The sequence below is a fragment of the Acomys russatus genome, chromosome 16 (assembly GCF_903995435.1).
Source record: "Acomys russatus chromosome 16, mAcoRus1.1, whole genome shotgun sequence".
Classification (NCBI taxonomy): Eukaryota; Metazoa; Chordata; class Mammalia; order Rodentia; family Muridae; genus Acomys; species Acomys russatus.
The window spans coordinates 11,208,365-11,232,162 of NC_067152.1; the positions used below are offsets into that span (position 1 = coordinate 11,208,365).

Consider the following 23,798-nt stretch of genomic DNA (forward strand, 5'->3'; position numbering starts at 1 on the left):
GAGACTGAAATAGTGTGATAGGAGGGAAGGTGGGCACTGAAAAAGAAGAGAAACGGGTTCTCTTCTCATATTTCCTTAAAGTGCAAATAACCCACTTAATGGGACGTTCCTGTAGAGTATCATTAGCTAGAAGTTGCTTTAGGAGGCAGGCTAATCAGGTGGAGTGTATCTGCGACTTAAATATTTCTTACTTCTGCTGTCTCTTTGGACAGCCTGTCTTATTTCTGGGGCATGTGAGTCTGCATCACATTATAGAAAAGCTAATCTCTACCCAGACAGTGTTCTGGGGTCAGCCTGAGCTACAGAAAATGGAAATAAAGATTGTGCGCTGTATTCCTCCAAACAGTGGCTGCAGCAGCCATAGCCCTGGGAGCATTTGCTCGCCATGCGTCCAGCCAGTATCTGTTGCTCGTTTGTTTTCAGAGCGCTTGGAAGTCACTTGTGATTAGAACATGAGACTAAACTATGGGAACCCTAGGATGACTTTTGGATTCCTTTAAACCACTGAGCAGTTTTCTCCCATTGACCCACTTGCTATGTCAGTAAAGATTGTTTAGGATTTGTTTGGTTTGGTTTGGTTGTTTTTGTTTTTCTAAAGAAATAGAGAGGTTAAAGTTTAAAAAGTAGCACAACTCAGTGAATGGGAAGAGCAGAAAGATGCTAGCTCATTTGTGTCCCAAGGAACAATTAGTAAAATACTATTTTTGGAATTTTTTATCTTCACCACATAGAATCAGAAAAGCTCCTGAGTGCCTATAGCATGGAGACTGCTTGTCTAAGCAGTTGAAGCCTGGCCCAGGTTGCTTGCCAAAAGTGGTGACTTGGTTACAATAATCCCCGTTTGTGCCCCCCCATTGTTTGCTGTCAGGTTAACAGCAACCAAAACCTAATCCAGCTGCAGCCTGACCCTTTCTGGGGAAAGCACACACATACAAAAGGAAGCTGGCAGGAGTTGCTCTGAAATCTACTGCCACCAGATTTGTTGAGGTATTTTTTCCCTTTCTTTTCCAAACAGGATAATTACCTCTGACCAACCCCATACACTTTAATTAAAGTGACTGCAGCCCAAGAGCAAGTTACTTACAACTGTACACAGGAAGCTCTAAAAGCTTCAGCCGCTGATAAGCATCTCACTGAGGTGGTTCATAATTGCTCCCAGCATCCAGTGACCGTCGCTGCTGTTTTTACCAATAATTCTTTGCAAAGGCAGAATGCCACAACTGTAGAACACAAAGAATTGCCTAATTTTCTTTCATTTATTTTTTCCTCTTTTTTTTTTTTTTTTTTTTTTTCTTTTTTCCCCCCCTGGTTTTCTTTCTGGCCAATTTAAAATTTGTCAAAGTCGGTCTTCTTCTGGATCACTGCCCTTTGATATTTCGCGCACTCCATTTGCCACAAACAAGCCGCAGGGCCGCAGTTCATGCTGACTCTAGCAGAAGCAGAGAGAGCCCCATTTATCTTGTACTGCCTGCTGAATTCCTACTCATTAACTGGGGGTTCACTGCCTCTTTTTAACCCCCCAATGGCTGTTATCATCCCTTTGAGTAAGGGGACAGTAGTAAGCGGGATCCTCTCCATGTCTGTTTGCAGAAGGACTGGGTGGTGAGGGGGGTGGGGCCAGAGCTCCCTTCTCTTCACAGGAAGGGGTGTTGCTCCCAGCTCCACCTAGCACCTTTAGCCTTAGGAGCATGTGCAGGGGAGAGGGAGGAGATTCCCAAGTGATGGCCACTTAGTCATTTGTTATGAATCATCTCATTATCAATTTCTTATCCATGCTGAAGAAAAGCATATTTATTTAACCTTGACCAAACAATGGCACCCAGCGCTCAGGAGGCAGAGGCAGGCAGATCCCTGAATCAAGGGCAGCCTAATCTGTATAGAGTGAGTTGCAGGACAGCCAGGGCTACACACAGAGAAACCCTGTCTGAAAAAAAGAAGGAACAAATGAATGAATAAATGACTGAATCTATGTTGTGCTAAATATGAAGCAAGCTCTGCCTCCAGGCATCTTGGGAACACAAGTAGAAATAACTGTGCAAGGTATGTTACTTATTTGGTATTTGTAATTTTTCAGAGACTACTCAAGTATAATTCTGACATAGCAGATTGGCTTGGATGGGCTACAGCATAATATAAACCCAACCTGGGGAGAGGCTGCAGTGCCACTGTGTTCTTTCACAATGCCCGCAACCAAACAGTAACAAAAGGCCTTTTACAAAGTAGGTGAAAAATGACCTCATTTTCCAGATTGGGAAATTGAAACAAGAATGAAGATTTAACAAGTCTTCCAAGACATACAATAAATGGACATGAGAGTGCAGAATAGATTTCTCAGTCCCTAAGCTGAATACTGATACTGCTCTAAAAAGTGAACTAAAACCAGCTGCACAGAGAAAATCTGATTTAGGCAGAAGCGTAGGAGTAGGTGTTGTCTCATGCTTCTGGTCACCTTCCAAACCAGCCTCTGTGCTGTACACAGACAAACTAGTGCCAACACAGGTACACACAGCTACCGTTCATTCGCTAAGGATATGAATAGTAATTTCTGAACAAACTCTGTATTTGATAGATAGGTCAAGGGAGAGAGCTAAGAACTGAAATTAGGCCAGGCGCCTTTAGTCCCAGCACATGGGAGGCAGGCAGAGGCAGTTGGATCTCTGTAAGTTTGAGACCAGCCTAGTCTACAAACAGAGTTCCAGGACATCCAGGGCTATAGACAAAAACCCTGTCTTCAAAACAAAACAAAAACAAACAAACAAACAAACAAAAAGAACTGAAATCAGAAGCTTACATTTTTAAATGAATTTTTGCCATTTTCTGTGGCTGGTTTGGAAAAGAAGGCTTGCAGATCTACAGAGGTAACAGTATATGTTGATTTTTGTTTGAAATGAAATAATTGCCCTTAAAAGGAAGTTAAGATAACAGAATGCTCCATTGCTGAGCTAATTCGGACTCTGTTCTCACATGCAGCAGGTCTTAGTAGAGTCATCAAAGGGATGGTTACATTCCTACCATTTTGGGCTTAAGGAACTCAATTCCTTCCCTGGAAACCGAGTCCAGGTCCTCCACAGCCTGTCTGTGTCTCAGTATCACCCCTGTGCTGCCACTTGGAAGAGAGCGAGAGAACGGCAGGAGAGGAGTGCTGGCCTGGCCTCTGCTGTGCTGTGAGCTGAGGTCTTCCCAAGGGTCAGATCAATTTAGATGGAGAAGGAACTATCCAACCCAAGTGCAAGGCAGTCATTAGTACCTGGATGTCCCTCAGCACAGCGAGCACCTGGGCAAAGGAGTCACGAGAGGACCCTTGTTCCCCACCATGGTCCTGTTCCCAGACAGCTGGGCAGCTTGCCATGTAGCTCCATAGCTCTACCTACACGAAACTGCCTATCTGAAATGTCTGATACCTTGCTGGCCCTAGCCTGGTCTTTCAGGCCTAACTAGCATCCAACATGCCTAATGACCTAAGGTACCTGGTACAGATGGAGTTAAAGATATGCATGTAAAAACTTAGCAGACGCCTTTCTCCAAAGCTACACCATTCAGCAAGCATTGACGGAAAAGAATTATCTCTTAGGTGATGGAGATGCAGGGGACAGGGTATGTTTTCCCATTTCTAAGCTTATACAGTAAGAAGAGTCAATGTTGCTTGTCTGATGCAGAAAGAGGAGTTTTTGCCTAGGAAGTAGAGATTTGGAAAGATCTCCCAATATTTATGCCTTGAACGTGTGGCTCACCTGTAATGCATGGAAGTGTCCTTTGCAGTAAGGAAGCTAAGAAGAAATAGTTAGTAGTAGCTAAAGACACACCTCCTCACTTTAATTCACAGCCTTATTTGGCTTGATGTAATTTAGTGAGACCATGACATTCGTGGGAGGAGCCATTTTAGTTTGATCCAATTTAATCCAATCCAACTATATAAACAGAAGTGCCATCGCACCCCCTCCCAGAAAGCTCTGATTCACAGTTGGCGAGGATTTTGTCCAAGTAAACCCAGGCTTCTCTCCACCTGGGAGCTGTTGTCAGAATATGTCGAAGGCCCTCTTTCCTACTTGTTCTCTATTGGCCTAGATCCTTTCATCCTGGCCTATCTGCTTTAGAGAGAGGAGATCACAAAGGCCAGAGAGGAATCTCTGTCATGTGGACATGTCTGTATGAGGGCAGGGGGCAGGACTGAAGGGAGAATTGTTCATTTGTGTTCAGTTTACTGTAATGATTTTTAAAATACAGACAAGAGATTACTCACACTATCGCAAGGAGCTTCGGGACGCGATATCCCTTGGGAAGAACACTCTTATTAGAATGAATATACAGTGCAGTTGTGTTTAAGCAGGTGGAGCCCCTTTTGAAAAAAGCAGACATATAAAAATGGGAAAATGGGAAACCTACCTAGATATAATGGGAGAAATTGTTCTCATTACGGAAGGATTGTTTGTTTTACCAAAGGACTCACTGTAGTGTTCCTTCTAAACAGCTCCCTTGGGGCATTTAAAACAGGATCTAATTTACAGTTTCTCCAGAACAGTTTTGTGGTTTTGGTTTTTTTGGTTTATTAAAGCATACCTGTTGGGGCTGGAAAGTTGGCTCAGTGGTTAAGAGCCCTTCCAAAGGTCCTGGGTTCCGTTCCCAGCACCCACATGGCAGCCCACAACTGTCTGTGACTCCAGTTCCAGGGAATCTGACACCCTAACACAGACACAAATGCATGCAAAACACCAATTAGTGCACATTTAAAAAAAAAAAGCCCACCTATTATGGATATAGAAATACAGAAATCCTTACACATGGGCTTTTTTTTTTTTTAACATGATTTGTCTTACTATCTTCATAAGAGAAGTTTTTCCAACACAGAACACAAGATTGCATCGTCCTTCTAACTGCTACTTCTGTTGGTACCAGAAGAGTTCAGTCTTTGGGCTTTGTCAGTTACAGGTTTAACATCTGTGGTGTTGATGAGCTTTGTGGGGAAGTTAATTCAGATCTTATCTCTTGTATATTTCGTGTTGAGCCAATCAAAATCAACTGCTTTTTTAAGAGAAGGAAGAAGACCCTATTAAAGTTAAAGTTAGGTTTAGATTTACATGGGCCTCTTATAACAAAAATTAAGAATGTTTTTTAAGACTTTGATATTACATTTTTTAAATCCCCATTTCCTAGATTAGGATTGTAAATGAGAAGCCGAGCTTTGATGGGGGAGGGGGTGCACTTTCTGAGGGTCATTATTCCAGGCTTTAAAAGTCTTTATTTCTGCTTGAGCTGGGGTAAGGCTGGCCCTCTCCTGCCACCTTGTGCCAGCTGCTGCAGAAGGGAACTACTCCTCCACTTGGCACTGTCTGTCCTAGCTCCCACCTGCCAGGCTGGGGGGCTAGGACACTTGTACATCACTTGAAGCTGATCAGTTAAGTGCAGCAGTTGAGAGCACTTGTTGCTATTTCAGAGGACCAGCACCCACGTGGCAGCTTACACCATCCGTAACTCCCAATGCAGAGGATCCGATGCCATCTCTGACCTTTGTAGGCACCAAGCACTGTGTGGTGTGCATACATACGGACTTACACTAATATACACAAAAGAAATAAATCTAAAAATAAAGATGCAAGACTGGCTGGACTTTGTAGGCCTCGAGTGCCAGCTCTGGGGTCCTGCTGTACAGCACTTGCAAATTACTTGTTGCTTCTTAGTCTCCTCATATTTGAGGTCATGACCTTTCAGGGCTGACATATTAGAGGAAATGGAAGCATTGTGACAGCTCAGTGATATTAGCTCTTGACACTTCATTGGACTAGTCATGGCTCATCTGTATTTAACTCTTTATGTTAATTCTTGAATCCATAAGGTTTGGCTTTTAGGATTTCATGGAAAGTTTTGATTTTGTGAAGGGATAGGAGAGCCTACCTTTCTCCCATTTTAGCCTTTGCCTAAGGCAGGATTCTAAAGAATGGCTTTCCTCTGTAGAACCTATTCTGAAGCGCGCACACGCACACACGCACGTGCGCGCACATACACACACACTTGCTTTCTTAAAAACCCCGAGGCCCTGCAATCTGGCTAGAAAAGAAAGAAAACCATTCCAAGATATTTAATTGTACAGGGAGCTTACAGGATTGATCGAGAGCTTAGCTTTTTACAATAGTCCAGTGAATAAGAAATGCTCCTGACACACGATCAATGATGGCATAATCACTCTTTATCCCTCCTCATTCTTACCTTCTTTCTTTCAGGAGAACAGGGTTCAGAAGTCAAAAATCTTTATAGACGCTGCTTTTAAATTAAGCAGAAAATAGACATTGACATATTTGTTAATCTCCCCTAAATCATTACCGGGGCTGGCTGCTGTGCTGTTCAGGGGAGCGGGGCCCCTAGTGTACAGCACAAGGGCAGCACCCACTTGAGAGCAGCTTTCTCTCTGAGGACATAAAAGATTTAGAGACACTTTTCCTCAGAGCACAGACCCTGGGCCTTCTCATGCTCTTACAACTTGTCAGCACCTCTCTTTGCCCTGTTTCTTTTCTGAGGTGGCCTTTGGGGAACACTACTTCATTTCCTGACTCCCAGGAAGACAAGAGCATCATATTTGTTTCATTCTTCCTTCAAAACTCTAGACTAGCACAATTGGCCCAACCTCCCTCTTCCTCCAACGTGGCAAAACCAATGGCTTCTTTCCAGATGGCTCTCCTCAGCCTGTAGTTCCTCCTGCTGCTGCATCCAAATGCCGAGGCTGCTCTTCACTCTTTGCAAACACAAGGGACCAACTCCTGCCAGGAGATCCGCTTGGCCACTCTCCGGACCATTACTGAGGACAGCCCAGGCTTTGGGTGTGGCCAGCCGCAGGTGGAAGTCCTGACTGTGTTACTTAACAGCTAGGTGCCACTTTTCATTTCAGAGCCTCCTTTTTCTGGTTTGTTAAGTGGAAAGGTGGATATGAGGATCAGAGAGAAAATATGTGAAGCGACCTGGAAACCACTCAGTAGCACCGAGGCAGTCAGCTTAGCAGCAGGGTTAACAGCTCTCCAGCCCTACACCCGAATTTTGTGTGTGTGTGTGTGTGTGTGTGTTGACTTATGAGGTATATGATCCTGAAAGACTCAAGTGTGGTGCCGTGACACACACTAAATGCCCAATAAATGATATATGGCCTACACAGATGCACATGTGTGTTCAAGTACAGTGTCGGCTGTTTACCCAGAAGAAGAATCTTGAAGGGTTGGAGTTCCCTGTTAAACTCTCTTCTCTCAGCCCTGCCATCCCTTGGGCCCCAGCAAATGTATTTTCACATCCTTGACTTTATAGCAATAGGAGAAGCTACAGACAGTCTTAGTTACCCAGTAAGACTAAGATGACTCAGCCTCATCGGCCAGGAGTTTTTCACTGTGCCTTAGCCTTCTGAAATGAAAGGGTCCACTATTATGGAGGTGCTGGTCTTCCGCAAGTAAAAATTGCAGTGTGCTACTGCCCAAAGGCTTCAAGGAGGTGCTGCCCTGAGTCCTGGCTGTTAATCTTGCTCTGTGGCCTTGATGATTCACACAGGTTCTCAGTGTCTCAGTGTCCTTACCTGTTAAGATGCTAAGAAGAATACAGCCTCAGGCAGTTGTGAAAATTAAATGGGACCTGAGGCCCTCAGTGTAAGCACCCAAGACCCACAGTGCTGGGCCTGCTTCTCACCGTAGTAAAACAGAGATGGAGCTGGGCATCCAAAAAGTCACCTAACATGAAACTAGGTCCTAGAGTTTCATCCCCGCCCAGTTAACATGTGCTTCCGTGTGATACTGATGGCTCAGGTGGCTGTCCAGGGCCAGTCACAGCATGAGCCTTAGTGGCATAAAAGACAAGGCCTGTTTCCAGACAGGCATGTGCTTGAAACAGACCTTTCTCTTCTGCATCGTATCACCCGTGCTTATGTATTTGTCAGGGTTAGTGACACATCAGATTGTCCCTGGTACCAGGACTGTCACCTATTGTTTCTTCAGCTAGGTGTACTCTTCTTTGCCCAGCAGGCAGATAAATCTTCAGTATTGATTACAGACCCCATTCTGAAAGTAATTAGGGAGGAAAGCACAAATGTAGCAACACCTCTTCTAAAACCCAGCTGATGGGGGAGGGGTCTTGTTACAAGGAGCTAAAAATCTCTGACCAAATGAAAGTACTGTGTTGTACGCTCAGCAATCCACACAGGGTCTGCTCTTCTCTTTCCCTCTTCCTCTAGAAATGTTGTCCACCTGGCCAGGGATTGGGAGACCAGAGGATAATCCATTGATACGAGATACATGGAGCCAGCTCGACTTGATTGAATTGCACTACTTTGAGGTTAAGAATATCCAAACCTGACACTAGACACTAAGGAATACAGCAGCTTGCAACTTAGGAGTGACTCCAGTGCTTAGCCGCTCCCCAGGCGCCTGTTGAGGACATGGTAAAACCGGAGCTGCTGGTCTGTGCTCTGGTCTCAGGAAGCTCTCCTACAGAGTCCTGTGATGGGACTAGTCCAGCTGTTCTAATGCTGGTCAGTAATGATGGACGTGGTGTCCATGCACCAGTCTTGCCTTGTGGGGACAGAGGAGCCTTGCTCTTGGGCAGTGAACTGATGAGAGAGATACAGGTGGTCACTTCACCTGTTCAAGAGAAGCCTGGAGAGCAGCATTGCCACCACTGCTTCCATACTTGTGACCTCTATAGGAAAAAGACTACACGTGAGCTCCCTGTGACAAAGTAAGGACAGTACTACCGTCTCATAGAGTCTGTTATGCAGCAAAGACTTAGTGACAACAGTGGAAAGCCAGGCCCCAGAGGGAAGGACTGTAGCTGCATCTGTGCTGAGATCCTTGGTCACCGTGGAGTGTGACAGCCAGGCTTGTGTCATTGCAGGCACCCCTGAGCTCAGCCCCGCTGAGCGGAAGGAGCTGGAGAGCAAGCTGAAGGAGCGGGAGGAGTTCCTGCTCCCCATTTACCATCAGGTCGCTGTGCAGTTTGCTGACTTGCACGATACCCCAGGCCGGATGCAGGAGAAGGGTGTTATTAATGTAAGTACCACAGCTGCCATCTCTGACCTGTCAGAGCCCGCTAAGTGACATAGGACCTTAAGCAGGGAGCTGCTAGGGCCAGATCAGCACAGCCTACGTAGATCAAACAAGTTTTAAAAGACCTTTCCCCTTTTCTGTATCCACTGTCATCTAAGACAAGATGATTTAGGTTTCCTTGGAATCCTCAGGCAAACTCTGAGGATTCTAGTAGGAAACTGAGTCAATCTTGGCACCTTCCTTGGTGACATCAAGCCAGGTGATCCTTAGACTGTGGATTACTATGGTGTTAAAGGTTATGGTGACAGCTAGTTCACCTTTGATCAGTATGAGAGTGGAGCTTTCTAGTTCTCTGGGAATCCGGCCTCTTCCCGGGAACCGCTGCTGTGTGTTGGGTAGCATTTGCCGGGCTACTGGCTGTGCACAGCGTGCTTTGTAGGTGTGTATGGAGGCGTGGGGAGTTCAGGCCAGCACTGGAGACTCTAAGGGTTTCCCTGGAGAGTGCCTTGTTAATGCCTGTGGGGTTCCTTCAGATGGAGTCCTCGTGACTACACTAATTCTTCTGTGCTCTTCTGTGAGTCTAGGACATCCTAGACTGGAAAACATCCCGCACCTTCTTCTACTGGCGGCTGAGGCGCCTCCTGCTGGAGGACCTCGTCAAGAAGAAAATCCACAACGCCAACCCTGAGCTGACTGACGGCCAGATCCAGGCCATGTTGAGACGCTGGTTTGTAGAAGTGGAAGGCACAGTGAAGGTAGGTGAGACACATACCAGCAAACCTGTGCAGCCCACCTGAGTGTTACAAGGGTTGTCAGCTAAGAATCTTCAGGCCTTCAGGGCCAGTGAGCAAAAAAAGGAACCTAAAAGCAAACCCTCTCCTCTTTACATACAGCCCAATAATATGCTATCACATCACATTAGTAAAGCTAGAAGGGCCTGTCTGCAGCCCACAGAGTCATTCAGCAAACCATTTGGAACTTACCACATTGTCAGACACTGGGCTAGACCCTGGGGGCAGTGAGAGGCAATGTTCCTGCTCACACAGAGCCCGTCATGTCCTACACAAGTGAGGCTGTTGTCAAAGCCAGCAGAGAGCTTAGTCCATTGCAAGAGGAGACACCCAACTTTGAGGAAGAACAAGTGAGATTTCCGAAGGAAGGGATATCTCAACAGAGACATGAGGATAAACCAAAAGAAAAGGCTGGGTTGGTAGGGTAGGGGTAGAAAGGATATGCAAAGGCAACATGCATGCAAAGAGCTGTAAAGTCCTGCAAGATGGTTCAGGATGTGGGCGCCCAGGAAGATGGCCTGACTGCATAAGCTGCGGAGGAGTCCACACTGTCTGGGGACCTGCAGAAGGGTTGTAAGCAGCGGAGTTACATTCCTCAGGAAGATTAGTAGATGTGATACACACACAGGAGATGCTAAGGCCATAGTTCTAGTTTCACATCTGAGCTGAGAGGACGTGCCAGCCTGCATGTGGGGATGAGCCTGGTGTCATCTGAGGCTGTTCTCTTGGGAGGAACTCATGCCTTAGGGCAGAGGCCCTATCCAGACTGTTCCTAGTACTCTTGACTTGGAATTACAGACAGGACAGGCCTGCGGTCAGTATTCGCCCTTGGATTGCACAAAACAGTCCACAGGCAACAGGGAAGGAAAACTGAAACCTTTGTATTCATACTAAGAAAAATTAGGGGCAGAAGTGAGGTGGCTCAGGGAAGGAACTTGTATGACATGGACGGCCCAGAATTAGCTCCCCAAAGACAAATTGACTAGCATTGTGACACATGCCTTTAATCTCAGCACTTGAGAGGCAGAGGCAGGCCAATCTCTGTTGAGTTCAAGGCCAACCTGGTCTACAAAAAGGATTCCAGTACCTTCAGGGCTGTTTGTTACACAGAGAAACCCTGTCTTGAAACTACCCTCCCCCCAAGCTTAACCTTTAATAGTAGTTGCTATATACATCTCTTAAACATTTATTTTGTGTGTGTTGTGTGTGGGCCCAGGCATGCAGAATTTACATGTAAAAGTCAGAGGACAGCTTGAAGGAATTGATTCCCTTCATCTCCCATGTCGGTTCCTGGGATCAAACTTAGGTCTTCAGGCTTGGCAGCAAGCTCCCTTAACTGCTGAGCCATCTTGCTGGTCCTATGTTATCAGGCTATTAGATAGCTATGCTCTGTCCTGTATCAACTATGTGATCAAAATCTTTGGTGACTACCAGATGTTGACGGAAAGTGACTGGCTGATGGTGGTGTCACTCTAGTCTCCTCAAAAACACTACCTGGAGTCTGTGCTAACAGCCTTTCTCGTGAGGGGCTATACGACTTACCATCAGTTTTAAAGCCAGTGGTGTAGAACACTCCAAAGTTCACCTTTGTGTTAAGTCTGCCTGTTTCTTTATGACCGGGAAGCTTCTTGGATAAATATTTCAGACGAGCAGCAGGGGAGTGGGACACTCTCCGACATTTGGTTCAGGTTAAGGTCAGTCTGTAGCATCATAATTGAGTGAGACAATTTTGTCAGTGGCTACTGGCAGCTTCTAGTGAAAGTTGGCATTGAAAGTCATGCAAGTGTAAAATAAGAGGTTGTTCTCCAGTTAAGAGTGGCCAGCTAGGTAAATGGAGTGTGTGTGTGTGGCCCGCACGCCTCCCTACCACATTAGTCACTAATGGACGTGCACAGCCTCAGTGGGCACAAGGATGAGGAGAAGGAATAGCTTCCTTCCAAGCATGAAGCGAATAGATGGGCCCCTCGCTTGCTCCTTAGTGGCATCCTCCCAGGGGGCAGCGTGTCTAAAGAACAGGCCATCGCTGTCTCCCGTCAGTGGGGAGCTGTGCACACAGGCTCCTGGCTGGAGTGAGTGCAGAAGACACCGCAGGCACACAGCTCAGACAGAGGCTGCTGCGCACTGAATACCAGTGAGCCCTTGCCAGTGTTTACAGAAGATTGCATCCCCTGGGAGCTCTCCTATCAGGGGACAGGGAGGAGAAAAAGGAAGGACAAGTGATCCTGTGAAGTCAGGACATGTGGCTTTGAAACCTCCTGCCACATTCTGCAGGCTCAGCAGGACCTGGTTAGTGTGGGATAGGTGATAAAATCAGCAGCGCCCTTGAGAGAAGAAAGTGCTGCAGGGTTCAAGGTGTAGTGTTGCCTCTGAAGGGCTTGCTACAGAAGCTGCCTGACGTTAGGAGCCAGCTAAAAGCACTGTGTGTGTGGCGGTGGTGGTCTTCAAACAGTGACATATGTCATATGCCATTTCCCTCAAGTGTAAAGACTGATACAGCCTCCCTGAGCACCAAGGTCTCTACTGTAGTTGTTGGTATGGAAGTCATGTAGCGATAGACATTTATTAGCCATGTTTTGTATTGTTTTCCCTCCAGAGATTCTGTTTCCTTGAGCAATATGAGTCTTCTGTTTCTCTTAGCGACCTCCATGCCATGAGTTGTAGGATTGCACTTTGGATCCACTAGGCAACCCTGCTGGAAGAAGTACTAGAGTTTCTGGCTCATGGTTTCACTGGCAGAAGCAGCTGCATCACTGCAGCTCCCTGCGGTAGTGGTGAGGGGTGGGTGGGGAAGAAGAACACCGAGAGCTATGGTTGAGTCGGGTTGTGCAAACATGGCACATCCTGCTTCATGGGGATGGCTTCTGTTTTGACTTCTGGCAGTTTTCCAACAGGCTGATTGGTTCTGTGCCTGCAGACTTTAACAGGAGAAATCACAATTTAGACTTTTCATGGCACATTGAAAAAAATATGTGGGTTTTTGAGATCTCCCAAACTCTGAGGTTCCCAGCTTTGCATGGGACATACTAATTTAGCCTCCATTCCCTCATGTAAAAAATGAAGATAATGTTTATGGTGTCACAGAACTCAGTGGGTTTAGTAGAAGTTAAATAGCAGCCAGGCATAGAGGGACATACCTAGATTTCAGGGATGGGATCTCCTCTATGAGTTCAGGCTAGCCAGGAGCACATGGTGAGACCTTGTCTCAAGAAAAAAAGAGAGAGAGAGAGAGAGAGAGAGAGAGAGAGAGAGAGAGAGAGAGAGAGAGAAAGAATTAGAGTCAAGGTATGAGCTTTGGCCACACTGACTTGTCCTGGAAGGGTTGCCTGGCTCACGCTACTGTCCCTAGGGCTTTGGGCCCTAACTTGTTCCAGTTGTCCAGAGTTACCCACTTCTAGGGACTTGTGAGAATCAGAGCAGAAGAGCACCATTGATAGGTCTCTGTTGCCTCAGGCTACCCACAGATAGCTCAGGGTACCAGGGAGGAATGAGGTAAGGGGAAAATGGCAAGAATTGCCTGGCCCAGCCACAGTGCTCCAAGCTGCTGAAAGAAATCACCTTGCATCTTGGGTGTTGGAAGGTCATAACCTTGAAAACAGACTCTCTCTAGGGTGTGTATGTCTCCCCTCTCATCACTCCCCCAAGCCCCTGCGCACACCACAGGTCAGATGGCTCCTAGGCATCTCTCCAGCTGGAAGCATCTCTAAGCAACCCACACAGTAAAGTCATTTGTAGGCGTCATAGTCAGGGCTCACAGCTACCAGGTTATGCCCTAGTCACTCCCTGGCCCTGTTCTATCATTGCTTAGGGACAGCTTAACAGCTGTCCAGTGCATTAGAAATGAACAGGTCATTTAGATTTTGTAAGCTAGACTAATTATTACATATAATTAGTGGGGCTGAGTGGTGCCTGAGATACTTATCCATTGATGCAGAAAGAGAGAGTGTCTGTTGAACGTGCATTGTAAGACAAGTTAGTGTTGTAATGTTTAGTTATTGATATTTTATTGATATTAAGATGCTCCAGCTGGGATGTCAGGCAGATGATGTGGGCCCAGGGCCATCACAAGACAGCAGCCAGCATCTCACACCTGTTTTAAATCCACTCTGGAATCCTAGGACTAGCATATAGCTACATTTTATAATTCTATGGAAGAACAGAAGTGGCCTGTCCTTCGTCAGGGCTAGAATGGTGAGTCTCATAACTGTCCTCGGAGGCAGCTGCTTTTCCTGAGTGGAGCAGAGTAGTGCAGAGCAGAGGGCGTGGCAAGCCCTCCCTGATGGGCTGAGACAAGACATAATGTTGTGTGTATTATGAGTTTGTTTCTTTTTGTAAATGTAAAAATGTAGTTGGTTAGAACTCAGAGCCCTTTGTCTTCATGTACTTTGGGCTTCAGGCTTGGTGGCACCATCCAGTTGTGTTCTGAATAGACAGCATATTTCATATGCAGGGTCCATATTTTTAAGCATCTAAAATTTTGCTTGGAATGTGTTGCTGCCATTCTGCCTGGGAACCGTTTTTAAATGTTTAAACACCTACTGTAGTTCATGGCTGCAGGAGGGGAAGGCAGGAGTGTTTACTCTAGAGGGAAGCTGGCTTTCTCCAGCGTAGTGTGTGAGCATCGTTAGAAGCCGACATCTCGTTAGCTAATACATTACACCAATCAAGGAGAGTTATCTTAAGCCACAATTAATCTGCTCCCTGGCATATGTTGATAGCAAAGCATCATGCTGTTTCTTAATTAAAAGCAAACGGATTAAAAATGATTAATAAGAGTATTAAATATTCTCCTAAACTAAAGGCTTTGGGACTCCTGAGTGAATCTAGTTGGATTTGTTTGGTTTCCTTCTGAAGCTCAAGAAGCCGCCATTGTTTTATTTTTTGCCTCCTTCTCCACCAAATCCTCCTAAGCTGGGAAGCTGTGCAGTCCTCAAGCCACAGAGAACTCTTAATCACCAGTGTTGGAAATGGCCAGGTTTATAAAGGAGGCAGTGGCTGGAGTCCAGGTTTGCTCAGTCATCTGGGGGCCAGCTATAAGCTGAACCACATGAGCAAGGCACCTCCTCGTCAGCAGGGTCTGCAGACGCACGCTCCTGTTATAGACCCGCAGAGAAGTTACTCCAGAAAGAAACACGGAGCTGCCAAGTTCCTAGCTTGTTCTGTGAGAAGAGCTGGTGTCTATCAAACATGTCCAAAGTGGGCACATCTGGAGCCAGGAAAGGAGGTAGACAGACTGAGGGGAAAGGCTCACTGTGGCCCTTAGTCCTGGGAACCTGTGATCCAGCCGTAATAAATGGCCAGCTCACCAGCTAAGTCAGGTGAGCCATGGTTTGGTTCATTGCTTTTGTGAGGCAGGGTTGCACTCTGGACCCTTGCCTGGTCTATAACTCAGTGTAGGTAAGGCTGGCCTTGAACTCCCTATACCCCTGCCTCAGCCTTACAGGCGCTGGGATAAAGTGTGAGCCACCACACCCAGCCATAAATGATATTTCGAACCATGAAACCTTTAAGACGACAGCCCGGTTTCCTAATGCTGGGTGCTGCTGTGTAGAATGTGCAGTCCACACTGCAGGCCTGAGGTGCGACTGTGCCTTTTGTGCCACTGCCACAACACAAGCCTCAGGGTCCCTACAGTGCCCACCTCTTAAATTACAGCGCCAAACTCATTGTCATTCTGACTCTGACTTCGTTAGTGATAACAGAAAAGGATAGCGCACCTTTAAATGACGAGCTTTGTGTTTAATTACCCAAACAAAATGACATAAATATGAATGAGCCCTAATGGTGGTACTTGGTTTTCCGGAAACCATTAACAAAACGATTCCTAAATGATTTGTAAAGAAATGAGAGAAGAGAGCAAGGAGAAGGCTATTAGGCTTCTAACACACTCCTGAGTTATTATGTAGTCAGCTCCCTCAGAAGTACTCAGCTAAATGATCTTGAAAGAAAGGAGGCAAGAGGTGGGCTGCTGAGACTCCCAGGCTGCAGACCTCTTGACCCTTCGCAGTGCTCTCATAGCTAATAAAGTGCAGTGGGAGTCTGGCTCGGTGGCAATACTGTAGCCATAAGACATCCGCCATAGCAGTATCCAAGTTGTGTTATGTGTTGCCCTCTAAGCTTTGCTCCTATGGGTGCTTACTAGCCACAGGACAGTTCCTTAGCTAGAGGGCTGAGGCACAGTGTGGAGTCTTGTCGGCCACATCTTGCGGGGACTGGGGTTGCACTTAAGGATGGATGTCTCGGTTCCTCCTAAAAGAAACAGCCATATACACACCTTTCCCTCCAAGTCACACTGTTAAGTACCCTGCTCCACAGCTAGCCTGGTCTACAAAGCAAGTCCAGGACAGCCAGGGCTACGTACAGAAACCCTGTCTCGAAAAACTAAAACAAACAAACAAAAAAGACCCTGCTCCTCACAGACCTACCATTGTGGAACAGTAGGTGCCGGAGCCTCATAGGACAGACTCCCACACGAACATCTGAAGCTCAGAGGAAGGGAGAGAGACGAAGGTGGCTCCCGGCCAGGAACCTGTCCTCTCCACCTCCAACCACAACACTAAAGGAGAATGGTGAACAGTGTTCCTATGCTGACAGCCTTTGCAATAACTGGGCAATTAGGTGTCCATACCCGGTTCCTGGTATTTGACCAAGACTTGTATGTTTTCAGGCTTACGTTTGGGACAATAATAAGGACCTGGTGGAGTGGCTGGAGAAGCAATTGACAGAGGAAGATGGCGTCCGCTCAGTGATAGAGGAAAACATCAAATACATCAGCAGGGATTATGTCCTCAAGCAGATCCGCAGGTGAGACCATCAGCAGGCTCCTCGGGCCAGGAGGCTAATTTCTTTACAATAAAAAGTTTAGAACAAACTATGAGATAAGGCTGCCCACCTCTGTGGCTCCCCTGTCTGGAACTGCTGTAGGTGACCCACGGGTACAGACACAGCTCACTCTCAGCTGACTCAGGGCGCTTTATGCCCATGCGTTCACTCTGAGTACAAATATTCAAACCAGGTAGATGATTCTGGAATGAAGGAAAGGCAACAGCTCTTGGCAAGGTGTCCATAAAACTATTTGGAAATATGTTACTTAGGGAGAAGTTGCACAAGTAAAAGCTAGTACTAGCAATTCTCCTGCCGTTCACATATTCACCTTAAAAGCAGTGTGTGCTGTCTCTCCTCCGTGGCCGCGGTAAAATGATGAACTTAGTAAGTCACCAGCTAAAAGCTCTTCTGCAGAGGTCTGTCTCCCCATGGGCTTGGCTGGGCTCAGGGCTGGAGCCCTTGCACGTCCTCAGCACGGCCTTGTCCCTGTCTTCCCCTTGCAGTCTAGGACATGGCGAACTTTAGGTTGTCTGATGTTTCTCTGTGACTCAGGTTGAGTTCTGCCTTATGGCCGTGTCTTCACATGTGCAGCATTCTGGCCATCATAGGGTACCCCACTGAAAAGCACCCGAAGTTCATCTGCCCCGATGGTAGTTCTGTCACCTGGCCAGGCTGTTCCTTCATTTTCCTCGCTGTGGAACTGCCACTTGCTAACCATTCTGTAGGAAGACACTTGCAGGCCAGGGAAGCTGTCTGTTCCCCATCAGTACGTCTCTCTAGACTGAGCATCCACTGATACCCTGCTTACTATGATCTGGACTCTACCTCCGACCTTTCCGTCCCTACTCTGATGCAGTTCTATATTCATTATTGATGTAGACTGTTCCTATTAACCTTATTTTTAGTTTACTTCTGGGATACTTGGCACCAAAATTAAGTGCCTATCTGCCTAGGAAGTGCCCTTCATACAGGCACCATTGACAGTGTGTCCCCATCATTTTTTGCTTTAGGAGGTTTGTTTTTGTCTTGTTTTAATTACTCCTTATTTTCTAACATAGCAAGATGTTTTCTAGTTCATTTTATACTACTGCTTAGCTGCTAGGGGCATTTGAAAGTGGGAAAACTCTTGAAGCAGTGAGTAGACTGTGTGCACCTGCCCTTGTTAGTCTGTCTGTCTGTCTGTCAGTTCTTAAGCACCCCAGTTGAGACGCTTCCACCTTTCTTTTCTTCACCGTCCCTGATGTTCTCTCCAGCTTGGTACAGGCCAATCCAGAAGTTGCCATGGATTCCATCGTCCACATGACCCAGCACATCTCACCCACTCAGAGAGCAGAAGTCGTACGGATCCTCTCCACCATGGATTCCCCTTCCACGTAGGAGGAGCTCCCCACCCGTCCCTGCCCCATCTCTGGAGAAGAGAGCTAGGGCTGCCTCTTACATCTGAAACCACTGTAATGAGAAGGCCTGCAGGCCCAGTACTGGAGTGAGAGTGGCGTTTGCTCCCCCTTGCGTGTTTGAGGTCCTGCATGACATCTGGGCTATAGGATCTCGAAACCCAGCCACACATACCCGGTTCAGTATTGATTAGCCCAGCTGTGATGATGGTCCTCTTTCCATGCACAGGACTGAGAAGGCAGTGAAGGGTACATGCCTGTACCATGAGGCCTTACTAGCCTAAAGCAGGACTGCCCTCTTGTCCTGCCTGCCCCCACACAGGGCCGTGTGAATGGTGTCCACGTGTCTGCAGCCCCTGCCCCATGAGCCACAGCCGCAAGCAGCAGGGGAGGGCTGGGGCTGAGGAAGGAGAGACTCAAGCCCATCAGTCACCACCCCATGTGCAGCCACGCACACCGAGCACTGGAGAGGAGCGGTCCCATCTAACCAAGCCAAGATAACTATTTATGAGAAATGGCAGGGCAGAAAATCTGTTGCAGGCCCGTGTGAGAACACAGAGGCAAAGCCATGATCTAAGAGGTGGGCTCAAAAACAGACCAAGTCATTGTTCTTGGTCAAACACTCTCAATCTTGAGTGGCTTCTCAGTACCCCTGGGGAGATGGTCAACCCGCCACCATCTTGCATATCACTATGTGACTAGTTGACCATACCTAAGCCAGTGAGTAGGAACCCTTGCCTCTGGGTGGATGGAGGCAGCCAGTGCAGGAGCCTGAGGCGGTGAGCTAAGAGGAGGCTTTTTCCTGTTGGTGATAGAGGGAGAGTAGTTCAAGACAGAACTCTCTCAACTGTGGGGCCATGCCTACAAAGTGACTCATCTCTAGTCCTGGCAGAAGGTACAGCAGATCACCCACCTTGATGACACCTGTGCCAGGAACTGGCCTTCCTGGTGTGAGGAGGCTTCCAGGGAACAAGACTTCCCCTTCCCTTAAGACTCCCTACAGTTCAGTCACGGTGCTGGTGTTTCCAGACTTTCTGGGGCCTCCATGGCCAGCAATAGGGCCTCCTCAGGGGTGGACTGGACAGTTTAACAACCATTTACCCAAGAAAGCCGCTTATGGCTCAGCACGGATGTCCCTGAAGCGAGGGTGGAGGTGGCCGGAGCTGGTGTAGCGTCCAGTTTCTACGTCATGACCTATCACTGAAGGTCAAGGAGGAGATCACTAAGACGCCACAGAAACAATTGGCATGATTACTTCAGTCTGAGCCTTAACCCTGGATTCCACAAAAAGAGCCGGCCTCCCCTTCAGGAGCGCCTCACACAGATATTCCAGGACCTTCTCAGTGGTGCCACATTGCAAGTGGGCATCCAGGGACTACAGATGTAAGCTGCCTTGCAAGCCGTGATGGAAGGAACAGGAGGGGACCATCCTCAGTCCAGAAGGAAGCCTGCCCGGCCCTGGCTCTTTGCTTACCTAGTAGGCACGGACGGGATTTGTCCCCGGCTCCACACTCTGCTACAGCACATCCAGTCCCACACAGCACCGGGGTATGAAAGTTGTTACCCTCCTGGAGGCCTGTCCTGGCATTTCTTCAGAGGCGAGGTGGGGTGTGCTTATATAACTCCCCTCTCCCTGCTGCCCCATCCCCAGGACTGGGGCTTTTCATATGGAGGAGAGCCACAGCCCATTACACATGCAAGGTTACTGAGGGAGGAGGATGAATGATGTATTGACCCAGCCTTGCTCGAACTGAGATTGCCATATTATCTGTTCACTTCGTTCACAAAGCAGCCTTCACTCGTGCCAGTGAGAATTCGATGGACGCGCACGCCAGCGAGCAAGGGCTTCAGTCCAGTGCACTCTTTTCACATTTTGTTGAAATAAACCTCCACATTTGTAGAAGAGCCACCGTTTGTCATTTCAATCCATGCCCAGCCACCCATTTTCTTGTCCCAATTTCAGCAGGATTGCAGGGCCTGAGAGAAGGGATGAGCACCCCCCTTGCCTCTACAGTACCAACAGGCCTTTGTCTCCTGAAATTGCTACGAATGGCCAGGGTGGCTGTCCAAAAGCCTGCCCTGTCTTATGACATAGCAGTATTACAGATCCCTCCAGCTAAGGACCAGTTCTTTAGTGGTGTTTTGCCACAGTGTTCTGCTACAGAATTCTCACTGCTGACATCTGGGTGGGAGTCCTGGGAAGGCGCTCCCCCCCTTTGCTCCCCCCAAAAAGAGAATGGGTTAAGGGTAGAGACAAGAAAGACCTCAGGAAGGAGGGGCCCAGCCCAGAGAAAGTCTACCCAGAAATCTCTTGAGTCCCTGAACCCAGCTCCCTGCCAGCATACACGATCTCTAGTGTCCTTAGCATTGTGAGCTCTGTGGCCACCCAACCATTGAAGATTTGGGGAGTGGTTTTCAGTCCTGGGTTTTGAAGTCTGAGCACTTCTAGCACTAGGGACAGGGAAGTCATTATTATGTGTCCTTGACTCTCCCCCAGTTCCTCTGAACAAGCTCTGTGCCTCTGAGGAATGGAGGCAGCAAAGCAGGGTCGCAGGGGATCTTGTCTGATTATTAAGTTCAGTTGTTTGTGGAGGAGTTGTTTTGTTTATAAAGCAGAGGGTAGTTTTTTTTTTTTTTTTTAAATGAAATGACATTAACTTGAATTACCCCAAGTCAGTGTTCTAGGAAGAGGAGCTAGAAGGAGGCTTGAGCTCAGCGTTACGGCCCATGCTTACAGTCAACCACTAGAGCTCAAGAGTTATGAGATCTAGGCCACCCTGGTCTATACGTGAGACTATCTTAAAACCAAAACTAGAAGCGGGATACAGATTCCAGTGAGAACTGCCTCTCTGCCCACAGCTGCAGCCTGTGACCAGGAAATCCGAGTCAGCACAGAAGCCTGGGCCGTGGCTGAGGGCCAGGCTGTGCAGCCATTCTGGAGCTTAGCACTGGCATAGGCTCACACTGCCTGTGACGCACGTGCGGAGCAGAGAGAGTCTGGGGCCCAAAAGAGCATGAGAAGCAAAGACAACTGCGGGCCGGAGCCTCTTGTCAAGAAAGGACGAATGTGGGTATCTGCGGTTCCTCAGGGCCACTGGGGTGCTGAATGGAAGCAAAGTAGTCATTGTGACGGACAAAGTAAGACATGAAACCAGCTGCTCCTGCTCTCAGATGCCTCTAATATCTGAGTGTGGGTCAGTGTGTGAAAAGATTTAGACCAGGGCCTGGATGAAGAAAAGGGAGCACTGTTCTGGAAGCCATGAAATCTGGGTCCAAGCTCACCTCCCTGGTGTATGTGTGGTCCCTAAGTTGGCAGGATCACCCGGGACAAGTAGTACCAAAAATAATGGTAGACTGACAGCTCTTTTCTATACTCCAAAAACGCATGTGCTTCAGGCGTCTAAGCTGTTGGTGTCTACTGGGGTTTCTCTGATCCTGGACAGATCTGCCTGCCTTGTGGTGGCTGAAAACCCTAGTAGGTGGTAAAAAGTAATGGTATCAGGACAGCTTCATAAATTTATTGTTAGGCTGGGCGTGGTAGCGCACGCCTTTAATCCCAGCATTCAGGAGGCAGAGGCAGGCAGATCGCTGTGAGTTCAAGGCCAGCCTGGTCTACGAAGTGAGTCCAGGACAGCCAAGGCTACACAGAGAGAGACCTTGTCTCGAAAAACCAAAAATAAAAATAATAAATAAATAAATTGTTTTAGTAAGCCACCCTTAGTAAGCAGGAGGGTGCCCTGAAGGTGGCAACAGACCAGATGCCTAGCCAGGTAGTTGTCAGGATAGGAAATGAGACAGCCACAGGAGATTTTGCTAGGCTCTCCATTACATCTACCCAGAATGCCGGGACACATGAGCAAACAAGCCAGGGCGGGCTTTCAAGCTGAATGTGTCCCTCACGTAGAAAACAAAGGAGGGCCTGGCTCAGGAACTAGCTACACAAATCCCTGGCTGGCCAAAAATTACTGTAAAATGGAAGAGGGTGCGAACATTGTGTGACATGCAGGAAACGAAATCCACAGATTAAGCCAAGGTGCTAAGAAAAAAATACGTGCTTGAGAAGTAGGGGTGGGAAGATCAGGAGATCAAGGCTACCTTGGTTATGTAGCAAATTCAAGGCCAGCCTGAGCTACATAAGACCTGGTCTTTTTTTCTTCTCCAAGACAGGGTTTCTCTGTGTAGCCTTGGCTGTCCTGGACTTGCTCTGTAGACCAGGCTGGCTTTGAACTCACAGAGATCCACCTGCCTCTGCCTCCCAAGTGCTGGGATTAATAAGAGCTAGTCTTAACCAAAATAGTGACGATAATAATAAATGAAGAAGAACCACCTTAACTAAGGGAAAATTGAGACGCTCTAATTACCAAAATTTATGACCATTTTTTTTTTCAACCACAACTGATAGATACGAAGAAAAACTCATCCTCAAAGGAAAAAGCCAGGAGAAATCTGTGTGGGCCCAAACGTTGGCCTTCCCAGAGACCTCAGGTCATTTATTACAAATATGATCAGGATCTGGAACATGGCTCAGTGACCGCAGGTGCTTAACACACGTGGCCCTGTTGTATTCAATCCATGCTTACACACGACAGTGAGAGGAAACCACATTTTAAGAGTTAAGGCGTGCAATGATGAATCAGCCAATAGAGGATCTCAGTAAAGAAAACAAACCTTTAAAGCTGCCTAATAGCTGGGCACACACCTGCAATCAACCCCAGCACTCAGCAGGCAGAGGCAGGAGAATCTCTGCACTGTGACTCTTCACACAAAACTGACTAAAATGCCATTATCAATGTGGGCGGACCCTGAAACGCAGGAGAGTGCAACCTGAAGGCAGTGGGGGACCATCCAGTGTGAAGAGCAAGGAGAGCAGGGAAGAGTAAAGGAACAAACAGCCTCAAATCCTAATGCTCAAGCCCTGTGTGTGCCAACAGAGAAGAGGGAGGGAAGGCGCAGAAAAATATTCCCAGTCAGATAAGCATTAACTTCCATAGACAACAAATTCCATAAACACCAAGAGGAACAAACACAGACAAATGACTAAAGATGAGACCTTGAGAATCATACAGGGAGCAGCAAAACACCACCTCCCTCCCCAGGAGGAAATCAACTGACACCATGAAAAAAAAAATTTTTTTTTTAATGTGAGAGAGAGAGAGAGAGAGAGAGAGAGAGAGAGAGAGAGAGAGAGAGAGAACCCTAAGGGCAGGGGCTGGAGAGATGGCTCTGCAGTGAGCACTTGCTGTTCTTCCAGAGGACCCGAGTTTCATTCCCAGTACCCACATTGGGCAGATCACAGCTAACTACAGTTCAAGCTCCAGGGGGCTTGACACCCTCTCTTGGCCACCACAGACGCCTGGTGCATACATGTGGCACACATCCGTAAAAATTTTAAAATAAATCATTTTCTTAAAAGAAAAAGCCATAGCTAGGCATGGTGGCGCACACCTTTAATCCCAGCACTTGGGAGGCAGAGGCAGGCAGATTGCTGTGAGTTCGAGGCCAGCCTGGTCTACAAAGTGAGTCCAGGGCAGCCAAGGCTACAAGGTTTGTCTCGAAAAACAAAACAAAACAGAAAGAAAAGAAAAAGAAAGAAAGAAGAAAGAAAAAGCCATAAGGATAGCAAAACTATCTCTAAAATAAGTGGAGGTAAAATAAAGACATTCCCACAGAAAAATAATATAAGCCTGCTGGCCAGCCTACAGAAGTTATTACAGGCAGCCAGTCATTCAGGTAAAAAGATTCTAAGTAGCAATTCAAATCTACACAAAGATGAAGCCCTAAGA

At 47.3% G+C, this 23,798-nt stretch overlaps 1 protein-coding gene across 2 annotated transcripts in view; it reads left to right on the forward strand.

Annotated features, from left to right (window-relative positions):
- Acaca (acetyl-CoA carboxylase alpha) overlaps positions 1-18,708 on the forward strand; it is a 216,077-nt gene extending 197,369 nt beyond the window's left edge. For both annotated transcript variants that reach the window (XM_051158173.1, XM_051158172.1), the window contains 4 exons: positions 8,857-9,011; positions 9,593-9,763; positions 16,464-16,600; positions 17,875-18,708. In XM_051158173.1, coding sequence (XP_051014130.1) covers positions 8,857-9,011; positions 9,593-9,763; positions 16,464-16,600; positions 17,875-17,998 — 587 coding nt within the window. In that variant the 3' untranslated portion in view covers positions 17,999-18,708. The remainder of the gene's footprint in view (positions 1-8,856; positions 9,012-9,592; positions 9,764-16,463; positions 16,601-17,874) is intronic.
- Positions 18,709-23,798: the final 5,090 nt, after the last annotated feature.